This window comes from Camelus dromedarius, chromosome 19 (genome assembly GCF_036321535.1).
Source record: "Camelus dromedarius isolate mCamDro1 chromosome 19, mCamDro1.pat, whole genome shotgun sequence".
Lineage (NCBI taxonomy): Eukaryota > Metazoa > Chordata > Mammalia > Artiodactyla > Camelidae > Camelus > Camelus dromedarius.
The window spans coordinates 6,717,975-6,738,320 of NC_087454.1; the positions used below are offsets into that span (position 1 = coordinate 6,717,975).

Here is a 20,346-nt window from a genome sequence, read left to right on the forward strand (position 1 = left end):
CCGGGCGCGCGGACTGATGCTGCGTGGGACCCGGCCCGGATGGGACCCAGGCCAGCGTCTCCTGCAGGATTACAGCCTTTTCCTTTGGCAAAAGGCAGGAAAAGCAAATGCGCTCCTATAACTTCAGGAAGCGACCCTCTTCCAGCTCCTGGTCCTCTTACTTCCCAGGTTAAGGGCACAATCGGGTTTGTTAGAAAAGTCAATCCAACAGTGAAGTGCAGTTCAGAGCCGCTAGCCGTTGGCAGCAGACCGGCAGAGACGGGGAAAAACCGGTCTTGGGCAGTTCCACGAATTTTCTTTTCTCTAGTTTCAAGCTGGGATTCTCCCCCGAGGCAGAGGCGCAAAGTCCTCAAACAAGAAAATGACTAGTTCGTCCCCTAACCTCCCCTCTCTTGGTCGTGTCGGTCTACGTTCCAGATTAAAATCACTCTCACAGAAGGTCTGGGAGGAAAATGCGTTCACTCTTCACCTATTGCTTTCATCCAGACTTTCATCATATTGACCGACTACCGAAGGTCTCGGCAACTCCTGTCATTCGGTTGCTTTTTTGAGTTTTTTGTTTTTCAAACGTTAAAATTATTGATACTGCTTTTCTTTCTTCCTTTTTTTACAAATCGTTGTGAAGTTTAAGATAATATACTGTTCAAAGTGTTCTTAACATAACTTCAAAAATAACTTAAAACCACCTCTAAGAATGCATAGAAACTAATTTTTGGTCTTACTGTAATCATTTGCTAGACTATTTCTCATCTCTGTAATTTTGGAATGTTCCTAGAGTCCTTACCCTTCAAAAATATAAGTAAGTACTTTTTTTAAAAGTTAAAGCCAAATCAATTAATCAAATACTTTTTTTCCTAAATGAATTCTAGTGTCCAAAGAAATATCGTAGAGTCTCCACCATATTTAGTTTGAGCAGAATTAGAATATATATTTCAAGTTGCCCTAAAATTATGTCCGGGTAAAACATGTTAGTAAAAGAAGCTAATCAAAGTGAAAATATAACAAAATAAAAATAAATAAATGGTGTTGTCTGTGATGTTATCTTTAATTTCTCCTGAGTTTTTGGGAGTGTTAACAACCAAGTCGTTTGAAAGGACATATTTTCCCCCCAAAGTCTGAAAATAATCGATTAAACTTTTAAACTAATATTAAGAGAACTTTCATTTCATTATATATTCCATTCTATTATTATACTACCTATTTTATTCTCTAAAATAAAATGCATTTAAACTGTATTTGATTATTATATGTTGCTGTCCTGCAGTTTTTCCTGCACTAATATTTGCATTGATTCAGAACACTTTATTCACAGCTGCTCTTCCTTGATTACTATTTTGAAATTGTAAAAGTCTATTAATTCAAAAGCAAAGTAAGAGGGTTTTGAATTTGCTTGGTTTAGATTAAAATAGGTAAATTAATGTAAGTATATTTACATCGTATTTGCCAGGAAATGGATATGGTGAGCTTTAAAGTAAGTACCATTTGAATGGACTGGAGGCACATTCAGAGTCCTGGGCTGACTTGCAGAGATTCTGGTTATATTATGTTTCGTTTTGATGTAAACAAATATCTTCTGTAAATCAAATATCTTCATGACACAAAATACCCATAGTATCTACTCATAATACAAGTTGACTTTTACAAGGAATGTTTGGATTTGAGGGGTCTTTTTGTTTGAGTGTTTTTTCAAGAAAACTCCAGTCCACTTTATTTTTGCTACTGTATTCACCTAACAGACCTCTTGTCGGCCTAAACCTGGCCACTGGTACGCATTCTTGTAGGGGTAAAGGAAGTGGGCAGAAAACAAGCAAATTGGATGAAAATATTTATTTTTTTATTTTATTTTGACAGAGTACAGCAAGGTATATTTTTAAAACCCTTCTTTTGTGTTATCAGGAATAAATTAACAATTTCAGGTACAAGTCTGCTTCCTCTGGGGAAATCTGAATTTCAGTCTATATCAATATCAATGGATCAAAACCAGCTCTACCAGCTGTTAAAGGCGGAGAGAAAACTGCCCGCTTTTGCAAAGGGGACACCTGTCAGTTTCGAATTTCGCAGATAAAGAAGGTGTAAACGACGTGTTCACCTCTTTTGTGTAATCGCTTTCTCTTAAGGTGTGTGCGTGCACGCGCCCAGGTGGCCCGACCTTGATTGCTAGTTAACTCGCCAGCGTTTCTTGCTCCGCAAACACAGGACTTTCAGGGGCAGGTGTGTTCATTAGAGTTCCGGGGAAGCTGGGAACCCTGGAGACGCGAGCTGCCCGGGCCCACGCCGCAGCCCCTCCCCACCCGCCCGGCCTCGGGCGGCGGAACCGCAGGAGGCAGAGCGCCGCGCAGCCGCAGAGCGCGCCCCGGTCCGGGTGCGCGGCGTCCGGCCGGGAGCCTCGGGATGCGGGAGGTGAGTGAGCTCCGGAGGCCCCGGGGACCCGTCGAACCCCGCCTTCTCTACGCGGGTCTAGGGGTCCCGGGGGCCCGCGTCCATCGCACTCTGGGCTCAGAGCCTCGCGTGCTCGCGCAGAGACCCGGCGCCCCCTACAATCCCAGGCCGCCGAGGCAAGAGCCCTTCGGGGGCCCTTGGGAGCTTCAGCCCCCTTCGGTTTGCTTGGAGTTCAGGCAGCTCTCAGTGAGACAGTGAGGCAGGGTAGAAACCTCCGGTGCCTTGCAAATAAAGCGTTCGGGAAGGCGGAACTGGAAAGTTAATGTTTGGAGGGCAATGAGATGGTTCTTTTCAAGTTGCTTGGGATGTTTTCCCAGCCCGGTTTCGTGCAATGAAGTTGCACTTGGACCCCAGATCTACGGCCCCAAACGCTTCTACTTATGTTTGCCGCTCGGCACCTGCTAATCCCCAAGACGCCCACCGCGCCGGTGTCGGGGTTGGGGTCGGGGGTGGATTGATACTTCTGGTGCTAATTTTTACTATTCGTTTTACTGAATACAGTGTTGGTGAAAAAAATAAGTCGGGATTTGGGTCTTTGAATTAACTGTATTTTTCATATTTACGAATAATGATATTACTGTAAAATACGTTGACATTTAAGGATTTTGGTCAAGTACATATAGGACTGTTAGCTCAAGCTAGATTTTTTTTTAATGCTTTTAGAACAGATTTAAACATTTTTGTATTATACTTTAATTGTTGGGATGAAGTGAGCAGAAGAAATGCTGTTATTTAATGTAGCATGTGCTGTGAAAACCAGATTGGTAAACCAGGGATCACTTTCTTGAAGAAAATAGGTAACAATCTATTACTAAATGTTTTGTAACTTTTCTTGTGATTGTGGCTGATATTTGATCCTTGAAGTTTCAATCCTAGAGTCACACTTAGAATTCATGTCAGAAACATAGAGCTTAAATTCATGACTGGACTTGAAACATACTTTAAAAAAATTTACAAGCTCTCATTCTAAAAACAGCTCGTTAATTCAAAGTCTTTTCTATTTTATATTCATAAATTATAGAGTTAAAATTTGTCTATTTTGTGATTGTTTATTACAGTGATTGCTTTGCTTCTTGTGATGGTTTGTATTTGTCATAGACAGTGCTAAAAGACGGTTGGATAAAATTGTTTTTTGTTTGTTTTTTTAAAGTAGTGTCTTTCTTAGACCTATAATCAGTGAGTGGCATGACCCAACAAAAAGTTTTGTTGGGAAAAACAATATGAAACTTTATTTATTTTTTTTTAAAACTTGAGATACATTTGAAATGAAATTTGAGAAAAAAACATTTTTATTGTGTACACAGGAAAAGGAAGATGTTTTGCCGTCTTCTCAGGAAAAGGATGGGAGTGGAATGGACAAGGATGCTCTCTATGTAAAGATCACATTCATTTTGTGTTCTCTGTGTGTGTGCTCTGTCTAGTTCTGTGTTCCCTGGGCTATCAGCACAATTGTTCCTCAAGCCAGAGGCAGAGAAATCCTCTTTGCTTCTCCTACGCCCCTATACCCCCACATCCAATTTATCGCCATGTCTTGTCAATTTTACCTTTGATTACCCTACTAATATCCTAGTCTAAGCTGTCTTGTACCGGGCACCACTCTAGGTGGAGGTAGACATTACTGAACAAAACAGACACAATTCTTGCCCTCATGGTGATTTCAGGCTGGCAGAGAGTCAGAGACAGATTACCAACCAAAGTAAGGTAGAAGGAAGAAAAGAACAGGGTGTTGTGATGGAGGAATAATTGAGGGTGGAGAGAGGCACTTAGCTTAATTTAGATAAGGTCCTGGAGCAAGACCTATCTAAAAAGGTGAAACCAAAGCTGAGATATGAAGAGTGACAAGGAGCCAGAAGGTAGTAAGTGGTGGGGAGAAGCGGTCTAGCATAGAATAGCCAGTGCAAAGGCCCTGAGGCAAGGAAGAGTTTGACTTATCTTAGGACTCATTAGCAGGGAAGTCAGGCAGGAGAAATTGACAGAGATCAAATCACACAGAGCCCTGCGGACCCAGGCAAATAGTTTGGATTTGCTGTGAGTATAGAGAAACCAGGCAGAAGCCTGAATTGGGGACACAGAGAATGAGGTGAATCTCAGCTGGGTGAACCCAAACTCTTAACCTTTCCCAGCCTTGCTATCATTACCCCCAGATGAAGATTCTAACCGCTAGAGTGGTGTTGAGGGTTAAATGAGAACATTACTCAACACTTAACGCACCTGGAACAATAAGGCTTACTGCGTGGTAACTTAAAAAAGAATATATTCGTAGTAGAATGCATGCTTAGCGTGCATGAGGTCCTGGGTTCAGTCCTCAGTACCTTCATTAAAAATAAATAAATAAACCTAACTGCCTCCCCCTCTCCAAAAACCCACAAACAACAAAAAAGAGTTAAAAAAAAAAAAAAAAAGAAAAAGAATATATTCAGCTTAAGTGTTAAATTTCAAATGCTATATTCCCATTTAAGTCAATATTAAGAATAAGTGTAATTTTAGGCTGTATATAGAAAAATGACTCATTAAAGTAATATTGTATATTGTAATTTAGCCTGTAATTGGGCTGGATTTTTTTTTTTTTGCTAGTTATTATTTTTTATTTTTTTTTTTTTAATGGAGATACTGGGGATTGAACACAGGACCTTGTGCATGCTAAGCATGCACTTTACCACTGAGCTATACCCTCCCCCCAAGATTGAATTTTTTTTAAAAAAAAAAGAATCTTATCTTTTATCATACAGATACTTAAGGACATTTCTGTTATTCAAGTGTACATACTTTGAAGGTTAAGACATATTTCTGGCAGAAAAGATCAATTCCGTTCACCATGGCAATTTGCATATTTATCAGCTTCCGTTAACTACTTATTAGTGTTGAACTCATGTTCTTCTATTATCATTTTTGTAGTTTAACAAATGATAATAGGCTTGAATCTTATAGTGTTTTGCAATTTCTAACATTACTAAGGCTAAAGTCTCTTCACCCAGAGATACCTGTAAATTCAGGTGTTTTCTTTTGTTTCATGAGCCGGAGGTAATTGGGTTTATTTATTTATATTTGGAAGAGGTACTGGGGATTGAACACAGGACCTTGTGCATGCTAAGCAGGCGCCCTACTACTTGAGCTATATGTGCCTCTCCAGGTGTAGTTTTCTCTTAAATCTGTTGTTCTCAAACTTTAGCATGCTGTGACTCATCTGAAGGGCCCCACCCCCCAGGGTTTCTGAGTCCTCTAACAAGTCTCCACGTGGTGCTCATGCTGCTGGTGGTCCAGGAACCACATTTTGCAAACTACAATCTTAAGTCAACAAACTCAACTACTGTCTCCGTGATTATTTACTGTTCAAGCTATAACTCTGTATTTACCCTCTATTATTTTTGCACTAAATTATTATTGATAAGGATCATTAGAAATATTACTATGAGATAACTGTTCTTGGGGAAAAATAGTAATTTTTAAAGTACGAATTTTCCAGCTTCAGTCACTTATTACTGATGCATTCCATGATGAAGGATTTCGGAAAATAAAAGAATATTTTCGACAGAGAGAGCGCCACGTTCCTCAAAAATATAATCATCTTTTACTACACCATCTTGACAGATTAATAAGTAAGGCAAGTAGGTTTTCTTTTGTAACCAGAAAACTGAAGGGTAATTATATGTAAGGTTTTAAACTTCGTGTGGTCTAATTCCTAGGAACTGGATAAAAATGAATTTCAGCATGTTTCACTGTTGCTGAAATGTATTCAGCGATTCTTCATTGATGGCCTCAAAGAAGATGAGCCTTTGCTAATTCAGCAAGGACTGATCCCAAAGATAAGTGTCCCATTTTAGTTTTGTGTACATTTGGGTACCCTAAAGAACTAGAGTGGATTGAGTTGCCTGGTTTGATATTTTCTGTTCCTGTGAAATAAAGTTGGAAAAGTAATTGGTACTGATGCTGACTGCCTATATCCAATCAAAAATTAAGTTTGACATATGTTTCCCAGTGCATGGGGTTGGGTGGATTGGGTACGTGGGGAGTGTACAGGAATGAGTCAAATACAGCCCAGAATCTCTCCTGGACAAGCCAATGCAGTAATAGCATCATTTTATTATTTTAGTGTGTTTAACTTGGAAATACAGGATGAGGAGAATGGACTATTATTACACACTGTTCCCCCCACGACTAACTATTTTAATAGTTGATGAACAAGACAGGACATACTTCCTCTTGCCACAGCCCACTTTTCCAGCTTTCTAAAATCCTGGTTGAATGTGAAAAAGCAAATGGCAAAATTTTTTTTTGCTTATTCTAAGTCACCCCAGTTATGCAAATCTATTCTGTTTTTTTTTTTTTTTTTTTTTAAATCAGAAGGTAACATGATGTGTGCCTTTAGGATGGCACCTGGAAGCAAAGTGGAGTTTGCAAAATCTCTTACTGCAGTTCTCTTTTTTCCATAACATTTTCAGCCCTGAGATTATTTATTGGTGAGAACAGGAGGGTAGGTAGAGGGGCAGAAGGGTGATCCGGCTGGTAATAAAATCTTTGATTTACCCCCTGGACTCTAGTACCTGAAATTTATCAAGACCAGGCTGAACTTACAAAACAGAAACAGACTCACAGACATAGAGAACAAACTTAGGGTTCCCCGGGGGGGAAAGGCGTGGGGAGGGATAAATTAGGAGTTTAGGATTTGCAGGTGCTAACTACTATAAATAAAATAGATAAACAACAAGGTCCTGTAGAGTACAGGGAACAGTATTCAGTATCTTGAAATAACCTATATTGAAAAAGAATATGAAAAGGAATATGTATATGTATAACTGAATCACTATGCTGTACACCAGAAACTAATACCACGTTGTAAATCGACTATACTTCAATTAGAAAAAAAAATCAGTTTGGCCAAGGAGATCTGTCTCTGCCCTTTTTTTTTTTTTTTTTTTTTAACTGTAAAATGCCTCTAATCATGGGGCTTCCCCTCCAGAGGAGGGAGCGTAAACTCCAGGCTTTCCTAATCCTCAGGGACTTTAAAAGGGTTTGCAGCCAGGGGAGTTGGGGGGCGGGGGGAGTGGAAATCCAAGGGCTGAACTTATGCAGACTGTGTATATTTCATTTTGTTTAACTCCATCTAGCTCCCTGACAGACTTACTCATGCAGATAACAGGACACAGGAAAAAAGAGCTAAAATTCCAAAAACTCAGAAGGAAATGGAGCAGGGATGTCCCAGGGGTACCTTGGAAGCTCACGCTGATTTGAGGGGGTATTAATTGGGATCTTCTCTAAAATGAATTTCCTGTTTTGACTTGAGTGCCCTCCAAGGCTTAAAGTGTCAGATCAAGTGTCTACAGGCATTTGGAAATCAAATAGGAATTTCCACACTCCATTGGAATTCTTGTTGGTGATGGAGATGCCATAACCATAATTTAGACACATTCTAAAGCATATACTATTATTTCATGGTGGTTTTGGCCAAGGAGAATAGATTGGTATTATTAAAGTGGATGGGATACTAGATTTTATACTTCTGAAGCCCTCTGTGTTTGCAGGCTCAGCAGAAAGTGCTGGGAAGCTATTCTCTATAGGATAAGAATTTCCGACAGAAAGGAACATATTTGGCCCTGTACTTGAAGATCCAGGAGGATTAAGTAGCTTGTCCTTTACCAAAGGCTTAATGAGTCGTAGCGCTTGCATCCATAAGTAATGGTTTCATCTGGCTTCTGGTAGTGGGGCAGCTGTGGGCGCAGCCGGTGCGTCTGGTAGACCATGTCTGGTCATGGTACGTAGATGGGTTCAGAGTAACCTCCTAGTCCAAGTCTTGATCAAATAACGTGGCATTTCCCCCACTTCTCTAAATCTATACTCAACCCATGTATTTTGAGGGGCTGAGAAGAGGACAGGATTTAGGGGAATAAATAGAATAATGACAAAAATGTATTTAAGAGCATAGAATTTTGAGCATGGATGGAGGGAGGGAGAAAATACCGCTGTAGCAGTGATCTCTACCATGTAGAGGGACGTTTCTTCTCTTGGGCTGTTGGAGAAAAGTTTGCTTCAGGAGGTGGAGGATTCAGTCTAATGCAAATATCTGTGTGATTTGAGATAAACATCACCTGGGAAAAATCAGTGACTTGCAACCCTCGCTGTAGCTTAGAATAACCTGGAGAGCTTGAACAAGAAGCACCGCGTGGGTCCCATCACGAGAGGTTCTGATTTACTGGGTCGGCAGTGGGTCCCAGTATCGGGGCATTTCAGAGCTCTCCAGGTTTTCCTAATGTGCAGCAAAGAATGAGGATTAGTGGGTTTCTCCGTGGTCTTCAGCAGGTACCTTGGGTTCTTGGCCAAGTAGACAAAGTGGACAAATTTCCCAAGGCCTCTCTTCTATGAGAATCCTTCATCACAAACTCAGGCTACTAACTCCTTGTTCAACTGGTGATTTCTAACTGTGCATGCAGGATTTCATCTTTCTTCTTTCCTTTCTTTCATCTCAGCAAAAATGGTCCAAAGATGGCCTTCACTTAATTGAATAAATATGTTTTAGGAGGGTTTATATAAATTTATTTTAATTCATGCCAATTCTAGCAAACGTACTATGAACTTGGGTATATGTTCCAACAGAAAAGAGATCTCCAATTAGCTGGAAGCTTTCAGCCGAAGAAAGGTGGCCAGGCCTGAGGTGTACTGCTCCAGCATGCTTTTGGAGCACTTTTCATGCTTTTGGGGCAGTTTTCAAAATCTGCATGTCCTTTGTTATTTAACGGCTTGTTTTCTGCAGCCTCTGAGACAACAGGAATTTCTCCTGTGTGGAGAGGCTCATTTATCCCACCTCTTAGGAGCCTCTTTATATGGGTCTCTGGTGTTGACAGTCCTGGCCAGGCCTCCAGTGCTCCTTGGTATCTGAGAACTGACTGCAACTCTGTAGCAGTCTGGTTCCATTCTGGAGTGTTCTAGGTGGCATCCTCAGAGCCAGGCCGAACTGAAATGGCAGGGAATGGGAAAAGGTCTTGAAAGTTATTTTGCCCTAGTGAAGGAATTATCTTGTGAAATTTTTATCGCATGCATGGTAATTACTCAGCCAGGGAGATTTCATCAGTGTTTCTTCCCTTGTGTACATGGTTTCCTGGTTTGAAAGAACAGCGGGATTTCTGACCACGGCAGATCTAGCCTTGGACACATCCCTGATTAACCTGACGACACACTTCTTTGACACAGCCTTGGTAAGGATGGGGGCAGAGGCGGCACTGAGCAGACACCGTTGGTAATTTGTAGGAATCTTTGAGTTATTTATAAAAATTGTGTTTGGTTTTACTAAAAGATAATGGGTTTTACTAAAGGACTACCATATTTTATTATTAGAATATTATATGAGATAGTAAACAAACATTAATATATATCACAAATATGGGAAAATGAGGTGATTTATTTTCAGATATGTGATTCACCTGATTGAGGATGATACACTGATTTTAATAAAGTGATTGACAGTCAAACACGTTCTCTGAATTTTTTTTTTTTTACTGTAGTTAACTTTAACCTCTGCCTGTTAGAGAAGTATCAACATTAATATATTAATATTGTACTTTATAATGTTGTATTTATAATGCTTTTTAAAAATAATACGAGCTTTACTTTTTCTTTCTTTTTATTAGATTATTTCCAGAACAAGTAGTAAAGGTAAGTGTATTATTTACTACTAATTGGCTGTTTACTTTTCATTAATAGAATATTGTTGTTCAGAGAAAAGAATATTTATCTAAATGGTATATAAAGGTGAAGTGGGTTTAACTGCTTTATTTAGATTTATTGACCATCTACGGTAGTCAAATTGTGATGCTGAGATGAATTTTGTTGTACAGGATAACTCGTTTGCCTGCAGGGCACCTCTGTTTTGCTGCTCCAGTCACCCTTTGGCCATTTAGCTCCATCCAGGGATGGAGAGTCACTTTTGTCATTCAGAACCAGTGAAAATTAGCTATTTCTGATTTAACTTGGAGCCAATTCCGATTCCTTTCTGTCTTTCAACAGTGCAAAAGGTAGATAATTGGGAGGTTAGAGCAATGATTTTGTTCAATTTAGCTCATGTTAAAGGTAATCCAACATTGTGAATTATGAAACCATGGATTCAAAGATGCAGAGAAACTGGGGCCATCTTAAATGCACGTGTCCCCCCCCTACTGCCCATCTTTTTATTTTTCTTTTGAAAAGTTGTTATTAAACTGACACTGCATTCTACAGTGAATGGTATCTTATAAATAAAGGATAATTAAGTTTCTAAAACTATTTTTTCTTAAGTATGCACAGTGCTTGGTTGACTTAAAAAGAGGTCCCAATAATCTAAGTCAGGGATCTTAATACTTTCTTTTTCTAAAAATTTTAGATTATTTATCATTGTATTATTTTAATTTTTTTTTTTTTTTTTTTGGCTGGCAGGGCGGTGGGGAGAAGGTAATTAGGTTTATTTCTTTTCAGAGGGGGTACTAAGGACTGAACCTAGCTAGGACCTCCTGCATGCTCAGCATGCGTTCTACCACTTGAGCTATACCCTCCCCTCCCGGAATAGTTTCAAGTCAATTTTTTTCTGAACTCCAAAAGTGAGAGTTACTGTCTCTAAAACTGGCCGATAAACTACATAGTGGTAAAAACTACTTTGAATTTTGTAACATTTAAAAATAAACTATCACAATAAAGGCGTGAAACAAACAAAAATTTTAAAAAAGCTTGTCTTTTGTTGATAACAACAATGTGTATATACACAGCATATTTTTTCAAAAATATGTATGAGAGAGTTCTATTCAGTCGATCGTTGTTGTTTGGACCACTTAATAGGTTTATATAATCCTTGCAGTCACTCCGTGGCCCCGGGTGGAGGAAATGCCGCTCTGGGTGACTGCATCAGTTAGCCCCAGCGGCCGTAACAAAATCCTGCGGGCTGAGGGGCTTAATCAACAGAAATTTATCCCGGCTTATAGACAGCCCCCTTCTTAATGTGTCCTCACAGGGCAGAGAGCAAGCCAACTCTCTGGCATCCTGTAAAGGCACTAATCCCATGATGAGGACCCCACTCTCAGGCCTCATCTAAGTTGAATCACCTCCCAAAGGAGCTCATCTCAAACACCATCGCCTCCAGGGTAGGGCGTCAACATATTAATTTTTGGGGAAGCAGTTCAGTCCGTAGCAATAGCAGATTGTGCTTGGAGCCCACTCTGGCCAGCTCAAGGGGTGCTGACCTCTCTGCAAGGGTCGGATTTTCACGTGTCACTTTGCACGCGGCCGGCGGGTAGTGTCCAGGCTCTACAGAGCCGATGTCTGATCTCACTCTCTCTGAAGTACAAAGATGTTTTCAGTGACCACCTTCTCACCTCCTCCTGCCATTGATAGAATTATTCCTTCCTTTTTGTTCCAAGATACATTTTATTGTATGTGTTTTGTTTTTATAATTCCTTTGCTTTGTGCTTTGCTATATGGATTATATATTCGTTCACTATTAGCTTCTCTCCAGTGATTTGAATGACTTCTGTCCTAGTTTTATTCTTCTGGTTCTTACTCTTAATTTAATTATCGACATCAGTGTGATAGCAGCTTATTTCTCCTTTATACATGACAAGGAATTCAACCTGTTTTTATTCTTCCTTCATCTTCTACCCAGATTTAGTCTGGGGCTTTAGGCTTGTATTGTGTCTATGTCTTTGTAAACAGTGCATAAATGAAATCATAAATAACAGTTTATTAATAGGCATAAAGTGTGACCACATCCCTTGTTTTTTTAGTTTACTAGGTACTGATATATAAGTAGCCATTCACGTTTCTATGATTAAGCTGTTTAATAAAGGCCAACCATTTACTTAAAAATTCCCACTTCTGTTAGCATTCAGACCTTTATAAAATTTTTATTTTTGCAAAATACACAAGTGTAAGAAATGTGTAGAAACAATGGGGAAGTGTGTGCAGGAGCTGCCCTTGGCACGTGGCTCAGTCTGGACACAAACAGTGGCTTTGCCTGAGATGCGATCATCACAGTCACACTTCGCAGGTCCAGCTGCTGTTTTCTGCGGTGGGCTCTGTGCTGCGCAAATTGATGGTGGCCTTGTTGCGGGGGGGGGGTTCTCGAACTGGAGGCAGGCTGTAATTTGTCCCTCACCCCGACTGTATTGTTTTTGAAACCTTGACTGCTTACAGCTTTCCAGCCTTTGCCTCCCCCTGTGTAGGAATCATGTCCTTATTCTTTTTAGCAGCGGTTTGATTCCTCTAAAATTCCGCTTTCAGGGAAAAGTCAGATGTTGGTCTCCTTCATATTTACCTTGGGATTTCTGGTGACAGAAGAGGCTGTGGACCATTTGATCCAACGGGAGGTGAGTTGCAAATAACAACCCTGAGAGCCGTTGCCCTGGACCCCTTGGAGATGCTCATGCCCAGGTCTCTTTGGTTTCTCCCCCGTGAACACCTTCCTCAATTCCGTCCAGGGCCTGAGGACTTTGAACTGCATTCTACAAGCTGTGCCTCGAGAAGAGAGAAAACAGCTCCTCGTGTCAGAAGACCCATGTCGTCTTATGTACGTGACCCTCACTCAATTAGGTGGTGACGTCAGGGCAAAATCTGTTTTTGTTCCACTTTGGCCTGATGGCTTGATTACTTTAGTCATCAAGCTGCTCAGATCAGGCCCTGAGCTGAGGGGGAAAACTAGACTGCTGAGCTCTTCTTTTTAGCAGCGTGGTGTTCGGGGCGGTTTTTTTTCACATCAATTTCGTGAGGTGAAATGCTTTCTTAGGCTGTAGATTATTTTTCATTGTGCATAGGAACAAAATTAGTGATTCATGGGAGAATGTAAGGGGTACAGACTGGTGCCAGATCAGTTGGCTTCAAATCCTAGTTTTGCTACTTAAGCTGGTTGCCTTCTCTACATCACAGTCTTTTTTAAAGAAAAATTTTTAAATTGAAGTATAGTTGATTTACAATGCTGTGTTAGTTTCAAGTGTACAGCAAAGTGATTGGTTATACATATGTGTATACTTTTTCCAGATTGTTTTTCATTATAGGCTATTACAAGATACTGAATATAGTTCCTTGTGCTATACAGTAGGCCCTTATTTATCTATTTTATGTATAGTAATGTAGATCATAGTTGTAACCTCACTATACCTCAGTCTGCTCATCTGTGAAATGGAGCCACATTAATACCTGATTGATAGAGTGATTGCATGATTGCATGGGTCAATTTCAGGCAGTCCACTGAAGGGGATTAGCACATTGCCTGATGGAGAGTTGATGCTCAAAGCTTACTGGCTATTAACTACACCTATAGGGAATGTATGGCTTTCAAAGGGATGGAATATGGAGGTTTTGGTGACCCACTCACAATTATGTTGTTCTTGGGACATTGAAATTTGGACGTGAGGTTGTCACATGTGACTGTGGCAAGAGGAACACCAGCACTCTGGAAATTTGAACTGAAACCTATGGCTGTGCTGACCAGTCACCAGCGTCAGTGACATCACTGTGGCACACCATCCATCAGGTGACGTGCAGCCAGGACTGGGAGAGGAGGGGCCGTGAGTTGGCCGTAGTGTAGACCTGAGGAGGTGATTGGTGAGCATGGAGCTCATTGTGTTTGTCCATCTAACTGGTCTTTGCAGGATGCATTTTCCCTCTGAATTTTTCCTACAAAGTAGTCATTGAATACATTAGTTTAATCATTACCCTTAGTTGTGTGCTTAGATCTGGAGAGCAGCTGACCTGATATTTTCACCTCAGTTTCCAAATTAATGCAGTGGTCCTACCTGATTGTGTGTTCTAGTCTGGAATGTTCTGGACTTTAGGTCAAATGTCAAATCTGCAAGCATAAAATTGAGTAGAACTCTCAGTGGTACTGTTTTAAGGCTTCTATTTAAAAGTAACAAATCAATCCATTTATTATGAGAAAGCTACAGAGTTTCATAACAGGTCTTTAAAATGGGGGTTATTTCAGACATTAAAAGAAGATCAGTATCATACTTGTTAACATTTAATCGAAATTCTTAAATGAGTGGGCAGTATGGGGGTCTAGTTGCAATAATGTAATGACTTTAATCCCATTCCATCTGTATCTTAAATTGATCAGTGTTTAAAATCCGTTCCAAAAGCTTATAGGAAAGACCCACAGCACCTGCTGTATCATTTCTTCCAGGTGTCAAACTGGGGGGGGGGGGGGGATATACATCCTCACAGGCTGGTGAGGTTATTAGAAAATTCCAGAATCTTTGCATTTGATGAATCCTCAGAGATCATCAAATTGAAATTATTTTATAGAATGAGAACTAGAACCTCAGAATGAATGGTAGCTCTAGCTTCTTTTTAAAAAGTATAAAGTCAGTATATAAACTTGAGAATTTTTCCATAAAAATGTGTTCTTGACATTGAGGAAATGCTGATACTGAATTTGAAATAGTTGCAAAAATATACTCCTTGGTTTAAAATGTTAATGCCGATATAGTAAAGTTTTCCTTATTTATGTTCATTTCAGTAAAATGAAATTTATCTAAATGTTTCAGGAAAGACCTTGCAAGGACAATCTTGACTGTGGGTGGTAAGAAGTATTTAAAATTTTAAATATTAAAATATTAAGTATTGGACATTGGGGGTTTTATGAGCATCTTAGAACTATGGGGAGTAAATTAGGGTCACATTGAAAATAGAAATTAGGATTTTATTTTTAATTTATTACAAGAGAGTTAAGCATGCTGAAAACTGTAAAGAATAATTGATACTCCTTTACTCACCCACCAGCTTAGTCAGATTTTATCATTTTGCTACATTTGCTTCAAATCCTTTTTAAAATAAATCAGAGTAACAGGTAAAGCCCCTGAGTCCACCCCTGCCCCATCCTCCTTTTCGTTTGTGGAGGTAATCCTTGACTTGGGTTTGTTTTCCATTTCCAAGCATATTTTTCTGCTTTTGCTCTGTGTATTCACAAGCAACATGTATTACTGTTTTACAAATTTTAAAAGCATTCTATAAATGTCATCTTATCCAGTTGCAACTTGCTTTTTACCCTTAAAATTGTTGGAGGTGTAGACATGTTTATATGTGGAGTTCTTCTTTCTCTTCTATGGAATACCACAGTTTACCTAGGGATTTTATTTTTATAGTAGAAGTATTTCTTAAGACTGGACAAAGCTGCTTTTGATGAATATTTAATACATCTAAAATATAAAATACAGAAATGTCATTTTTATTATTTTGGTGGTGGGTAATTATTTAATTAATGGAGATACTGGGGATTGAACCCAGGACCTCATACATGCTAAGCATAAAACTACCACTGAGCTATTATACCCTCCCCGTATTTTTAAAAAAATTATTATCTGCTGACCTATTGTTTGAATCTTTCCCCTAATATTTTTTTTTAAATTTTTAGAAAATTTTTAACTTTGAAATAATTATAGATTTACATGAAGTTGCAAAGTAATGTACAAGGAAGCTTCCTTCCCCCTAATGTTTCTTAAATATGAATTTAAGTGATTATATTTGCTCCTGGATGCATCTTGCTGCTTATCAGACACAGTGCTAGTCTTCTAAGATGGAACTCCTTAGAGCGGATGCCAATCTGTGGAACTCATTTTTTCTTTCGCTTTGTGCCCAGAATTATCCATGTCTACCATGTTTTTAATCCCTAGATTATGACCAGCAGGTTGCTCTTTGTGAAGCATTGTGTAGACTGACGACAAAAAAATCAAGGGAAGACCTCGTCCACCAGTGGTTTGAAGATGATAGCATTGCTGAGGCTTTCAGAGAAATTAGGGATCGAGAATTTGAGACGGTGAGATTCTTGGTCATGAAAATTCCATCTAATCAGTACTGAAGGAAGCATCCTCTCAGTGCTTTCCTGTGCTTTGGGCTCAGGGGAGGATTTTTTTCTTAAATGTGGTTAAATTGCCATTCTCAAACTTCCTGTTTCCCACACATAACTTGAGGACTGTAGAAACAGCACATTTGTGGACCAAATGCAGGCATACACTTAGGGCGTCTTTATAGGAAACTTAGCCTGGACACAGAACTGTGTGAATTTAATGGATCCATTGGAGACAGTGTCATGGAGCAGGAAGCGATTTTCTACAAACATTGAAGGGTAGGGAGAGACAGAGAAGAAAAAAACGTGAACTTCAAGGGGGAAGGTGTAGCTCAGTAGTAGAGCGTGTGCCTAGCATGCATGAGGTCCTGGGTTCAATCCCCAGTACCTCCATTAACAAATAAATAAATACACCCTAATTACTTCCCTTCCCCCAAAAACAAAAACAAAGACGTGCACTTCAGCCTTGCAGAGAGCAGCTGGGAAGGTGATGGGAGGCTGAGGCTGGCGTGGGTGCTCTAGTGGCAGAGGACTATTATGGGTTGGTTGTGTTGTGAGCCTTTCAGCCTCTACCATTTGGAGGCAAAATAATTTTCCATGTCTTCCATGCAACCTGGGCTCACTGTGATTGTGTCCTCAGATAGTACAGGCATAGTTAATGGCTTTGCTACATTCTCACCTTTATCCTAAAATAGCTAAAGTGTTTTCCCTCTCCTTTAAAAAAGTTCTTAAAATGAGAGCGATTCCCATAGGAAAAGGTAAAATTCTTAATAACAGGGCTCACATTGAACAAAGCCTTTCTAGTCAAAGCTTGCTGTGAGCAGTTGGGATTCTATTAAATGTGAATCTTCAAATATATTATTGAATATGTTAAACCTGACTTCGAGCCTATTGCCAGATCTGGGGTAGTTATTTAGCCAAGATGCAGCTTGGTCCTTTTAGAGAAAGACTATGGGTCGAGTTTGGGTCCCACCTCCCCAGCTGACAGACGCGGCATATCCATTTTGGCACAGCAGTTGACTTTTGTTTTTTTGGGTTTTGTTTGTTTTCACTGAAGTATAGTTGATGTGCAGTATTAGTTACAGGTGTGCAAGACAGTGATTCACAATTTTTAATGGTGATACTCAAGTCACTTATAGTTATAAGGTACTGGCTGCACTCCCTGGATTATACAATATAGCCTTGTTGCTGTTAGTTGACTTGAAGCCTGAGCATCCTCATCTGTAAAATGGGAATAAAACCCACCTCAAAAGTGTGAGAATTAAATGAGAGAAGCCGCAAGTGCCTGGGACATTGTGGACACTCCCATGTCAGTTGCCTTTCTCCTGGGTCATTCCCTCATCTGCAGGGGAATTTGGGGCAAATATGGCAAAAGTCATTATCTTTTTTTTTTTTTTTTTTGCCTTTTTTGGGGGGGAGGGGGAGGCAGGTACTTAAGTTCATCTATTTATTTATTACTTTTCCTGGAAGTACCAGGGATTGAACCCAGGACCTCGTGCATGCTAGGCATGTGCTCTACCACTGATCTATACCTTCCCCTCTTAAAAGTAATTATCTTGTTTCTCAAATCACTTTCCCCCTACAACCATCAGCTTCTTAGTGGAACTGCTTTTAGATGAAGGCTTGCATTAATGTTGTCCATTTTAGTGCCGAATCTAGACATGGAGTGTGAGGATTGTTGGACCACAACAGACGGTCCTCGCTAACAAAAGGGACACTGGGTCAGTGCCTCTTTGGCTTTAGAGTTTGAGGGCAGCAAACTTGCCTTCCTAATAGTTGTTGGTTGGTAGAACTAAGAACATACTTGGAGAGAGAACCCAGGAAGGAGTGAGACAGAGAACTCCTGATGAGGAAAATTGGCAGTGGATAAATACATCAGGATAAACTCCCAGCTGGTATGGGTTTATGGTTGGCTTGTGCTGGGAGACGGTAGGGAGATGGATGCCCACTGGGTTAGTCAAATATTACAATGTCAGTCATCAATCAGGGATATTTCTCTCACTTAACTCTTCTAACCCAGTGAAAGGTAATGGCACATATAACTTTTGGAGACCTAAGCTTTCCTCAGCTGCAGATCTCATGGCTGGGAGTTCAGAACAGGAGTCTGGAGCCTCTCCTTTGAGACGCAAAGTCTTGTTTTAGTTATATCACACTTAATAATGAATCCTTATGAAGCTTTGTGATGTCACTGGATCCTGGAAATGTAGACACAAAACATTGGCCTCTACATGTTCCAAAGGGTAGCATTTAAATAAAATGCCTTGATATTTTTAAATTAAAAAATTTGCATTATTTACTTTGAAGGATTGTAGACGGTTTCTCAATCACCTAAATGACAGACTTGGCGACCAAAGAAGGTAAGACATTTCCCTGAGCATTACTTTATTGACTAGACCTATTCTGAAAATGTCTACTATTATAAAAAAAAAAAAAATCTAGGCTCTGCTTTAGGAGAGAGCATAGGACCCAGCATTTACTGAGTTATCCTCTGAGTAGAAACCTCAGAAGAATAAGCACATTCTGCCTAGCGATTCATTCGTGTGGGTTTAAAAATGGTTTCCATCAGTCTTTAACATATTTCCTTGTGATTTGGAATGGTTTTTTTGTGATGTCCTCCAAGGAGATTTTATGAAGAATGATTTCCTGTAGGTCTGAGGTTCCTGGGGATAGATGCATTATGGACAGTTAAATCCTTGATGGGGAAATATTTGCTTAATTTATTCCTTAAGACTCTTGCCAAGCAACTGGGTGGAGGTATGTTACCAGCAACCTGGCATGTTGGAGACCAGATGGAGATCTGAATTCTGCCCATAGTAGGTTTCCATTTGCGAGTCTGAGAGCCCCTTCCATACTTTTTACAAAGGAACTCAGTGGCACACCCAAGTCGTTAATCTTGTTTGTAGAATGTCTGCAAGGTGGTGTGTGGGGTCCACCCATGTTTTACTTCCCTTTTTAACTGTGAGGTGTTTTGCAGGGTCTGTTCATTTCCGTGCATCGCTGCTTTTGCTGATGAACGTGAGGTACGCTTGTCTCTGTCGGGGGCTGCGAGGGTGGGTGGCGTGTAATGAAACCCATAGTGAGGTTTACATCAGATCAAACTGCTGTTGTGCCACAGAAGGGCTTCTTTAAAAAGGAAGCTTGCTTTTCCTCATAGAGGTCTCAGCTCTGAAGCTTATTAGTTAAGAGCCCTACTGTTACTTCTGGATAAAGGAATCGTGGGGCTTATGCTGTGTTCACGAGGTCAGGTATGGGAACCATGCCTTCTGTTATCCTGTTAATGGGTAACATTACTCATGCCTGGAGTGGAGGGGAGGGCAGGTCCCTTGCTTCTTTCTATCCAGTTACATTTCCGGGTCTGTCCTCAGCACTCGGGTCACTCACGTTTCTCTAGGTCTTTCTACCTTGTACTTCACAGTCTAAAGTGGAGCAGTCTCTTTTCACCCCTTTCTTTGGTTTCTAGAGGAACAAGATCCTTCATGTAAATAAAAGTGCCCCAACCTACAGCATCTCCATTTTGGGGTAAAATCTTCAAAGGTCTCTGTGCCTGGACTCTGCTGAGGTTTCCTGAACCCCGTCTCCAGAATATCCTAATTAACCATTTCTTGGTTTTGGGTCGGGAGCCCCTTCTTTGCCTCTGTGAGCTGAGCCTTTAACTCATGGCTACACCACGAGTTCCTTCTCCCCAGGGCTGGTTTTCGTAGCCTGATTGCTGTATCTCAGTTCTGTTTTTCCTACTGGTTGACTGAAGATTCTGATCTCTGCTTGATTCCTCTTCTTCCTAGGACTTCTAAATTTCTACCAGGGTCAGTAGGAGTCCTTACACTGCTTCCAGTAAACATACATTGTATGTTAAAGCCTTCCTTCAACTCTGTAGCTATTAGAAAGCAGGTGTGTATGATGGAGCAGTGTCCAAGAAATACTGTTAATTGGAAAAGCAAGTGATGGAATCGTTAAGTCTAGTGTTTGTTCCATCGCTGAGAATAAAAATGTAATAAATACGTCCTGATATGTGTTTAGAACACATCTGGGGAAAAAACTAAGGCTTTGTTAATGGTGCCCATGGAAAGATACCTATGGGAAGCCGAGGGACAGAAGGAAACATTTGCTTTCTATAA

General features: G+C 40.2%; 1 protein-coding gene across 15 annotated transcripts in view; it reads left to right on the forward strand.

Moving 5' to 3' along the window:
* Positions 1-7,402: 7,402 nt before the first annotated feature.
* Positions 7,403-20,346, forward strand: part of SYCP2L (synaptonemal complex protein 2 like) — a 61,968-nt gene continuing 49,024 nt past the window's right edge. For 9 of the 15 annotated variants that reach the window (XM_064476191.1, XM_064476192.1, XM_064476188.1 and 6 more), the window contains exons 1-8: positions 7,413-9,626; positions 10,059-10,083; positions 12,673-12,758; positions 12,870-12,958; positions 14,934-14,968; positions 16,059-16,201; positions 18,536-18,588; positions 19,206-19,251. In XM_064476191.1, coding sequence (XP_064332261.1) covers positions 9,522-9,626; positions 10,059-10,083; positions 12,673-12,758; positions 12,870-12,958; positions 14,934-14,968; positions 16,059-16,201; positions 18,536-18,588; positions 19,206-19,251 — 582 coding nt within the window. In that variant the 5' untranslated portion in view covers positions 7,413-9,521. Of the gene's footprint in view, positions 9,627-10,058; positions 10,084-12,672; positions 12,759-12,869; positions 12,959-14,933; positions 14,969-16,058; positions 16,202-18,535; positions 18,589-19,205; positions 19,252-20,346 lie in introns of all 15 variants that reach the window. The other 6 variants (XM_064476198.1, XM_064476199.1, XM_064476195.1 and 3 more) reach the window with 4 other exon arrangements.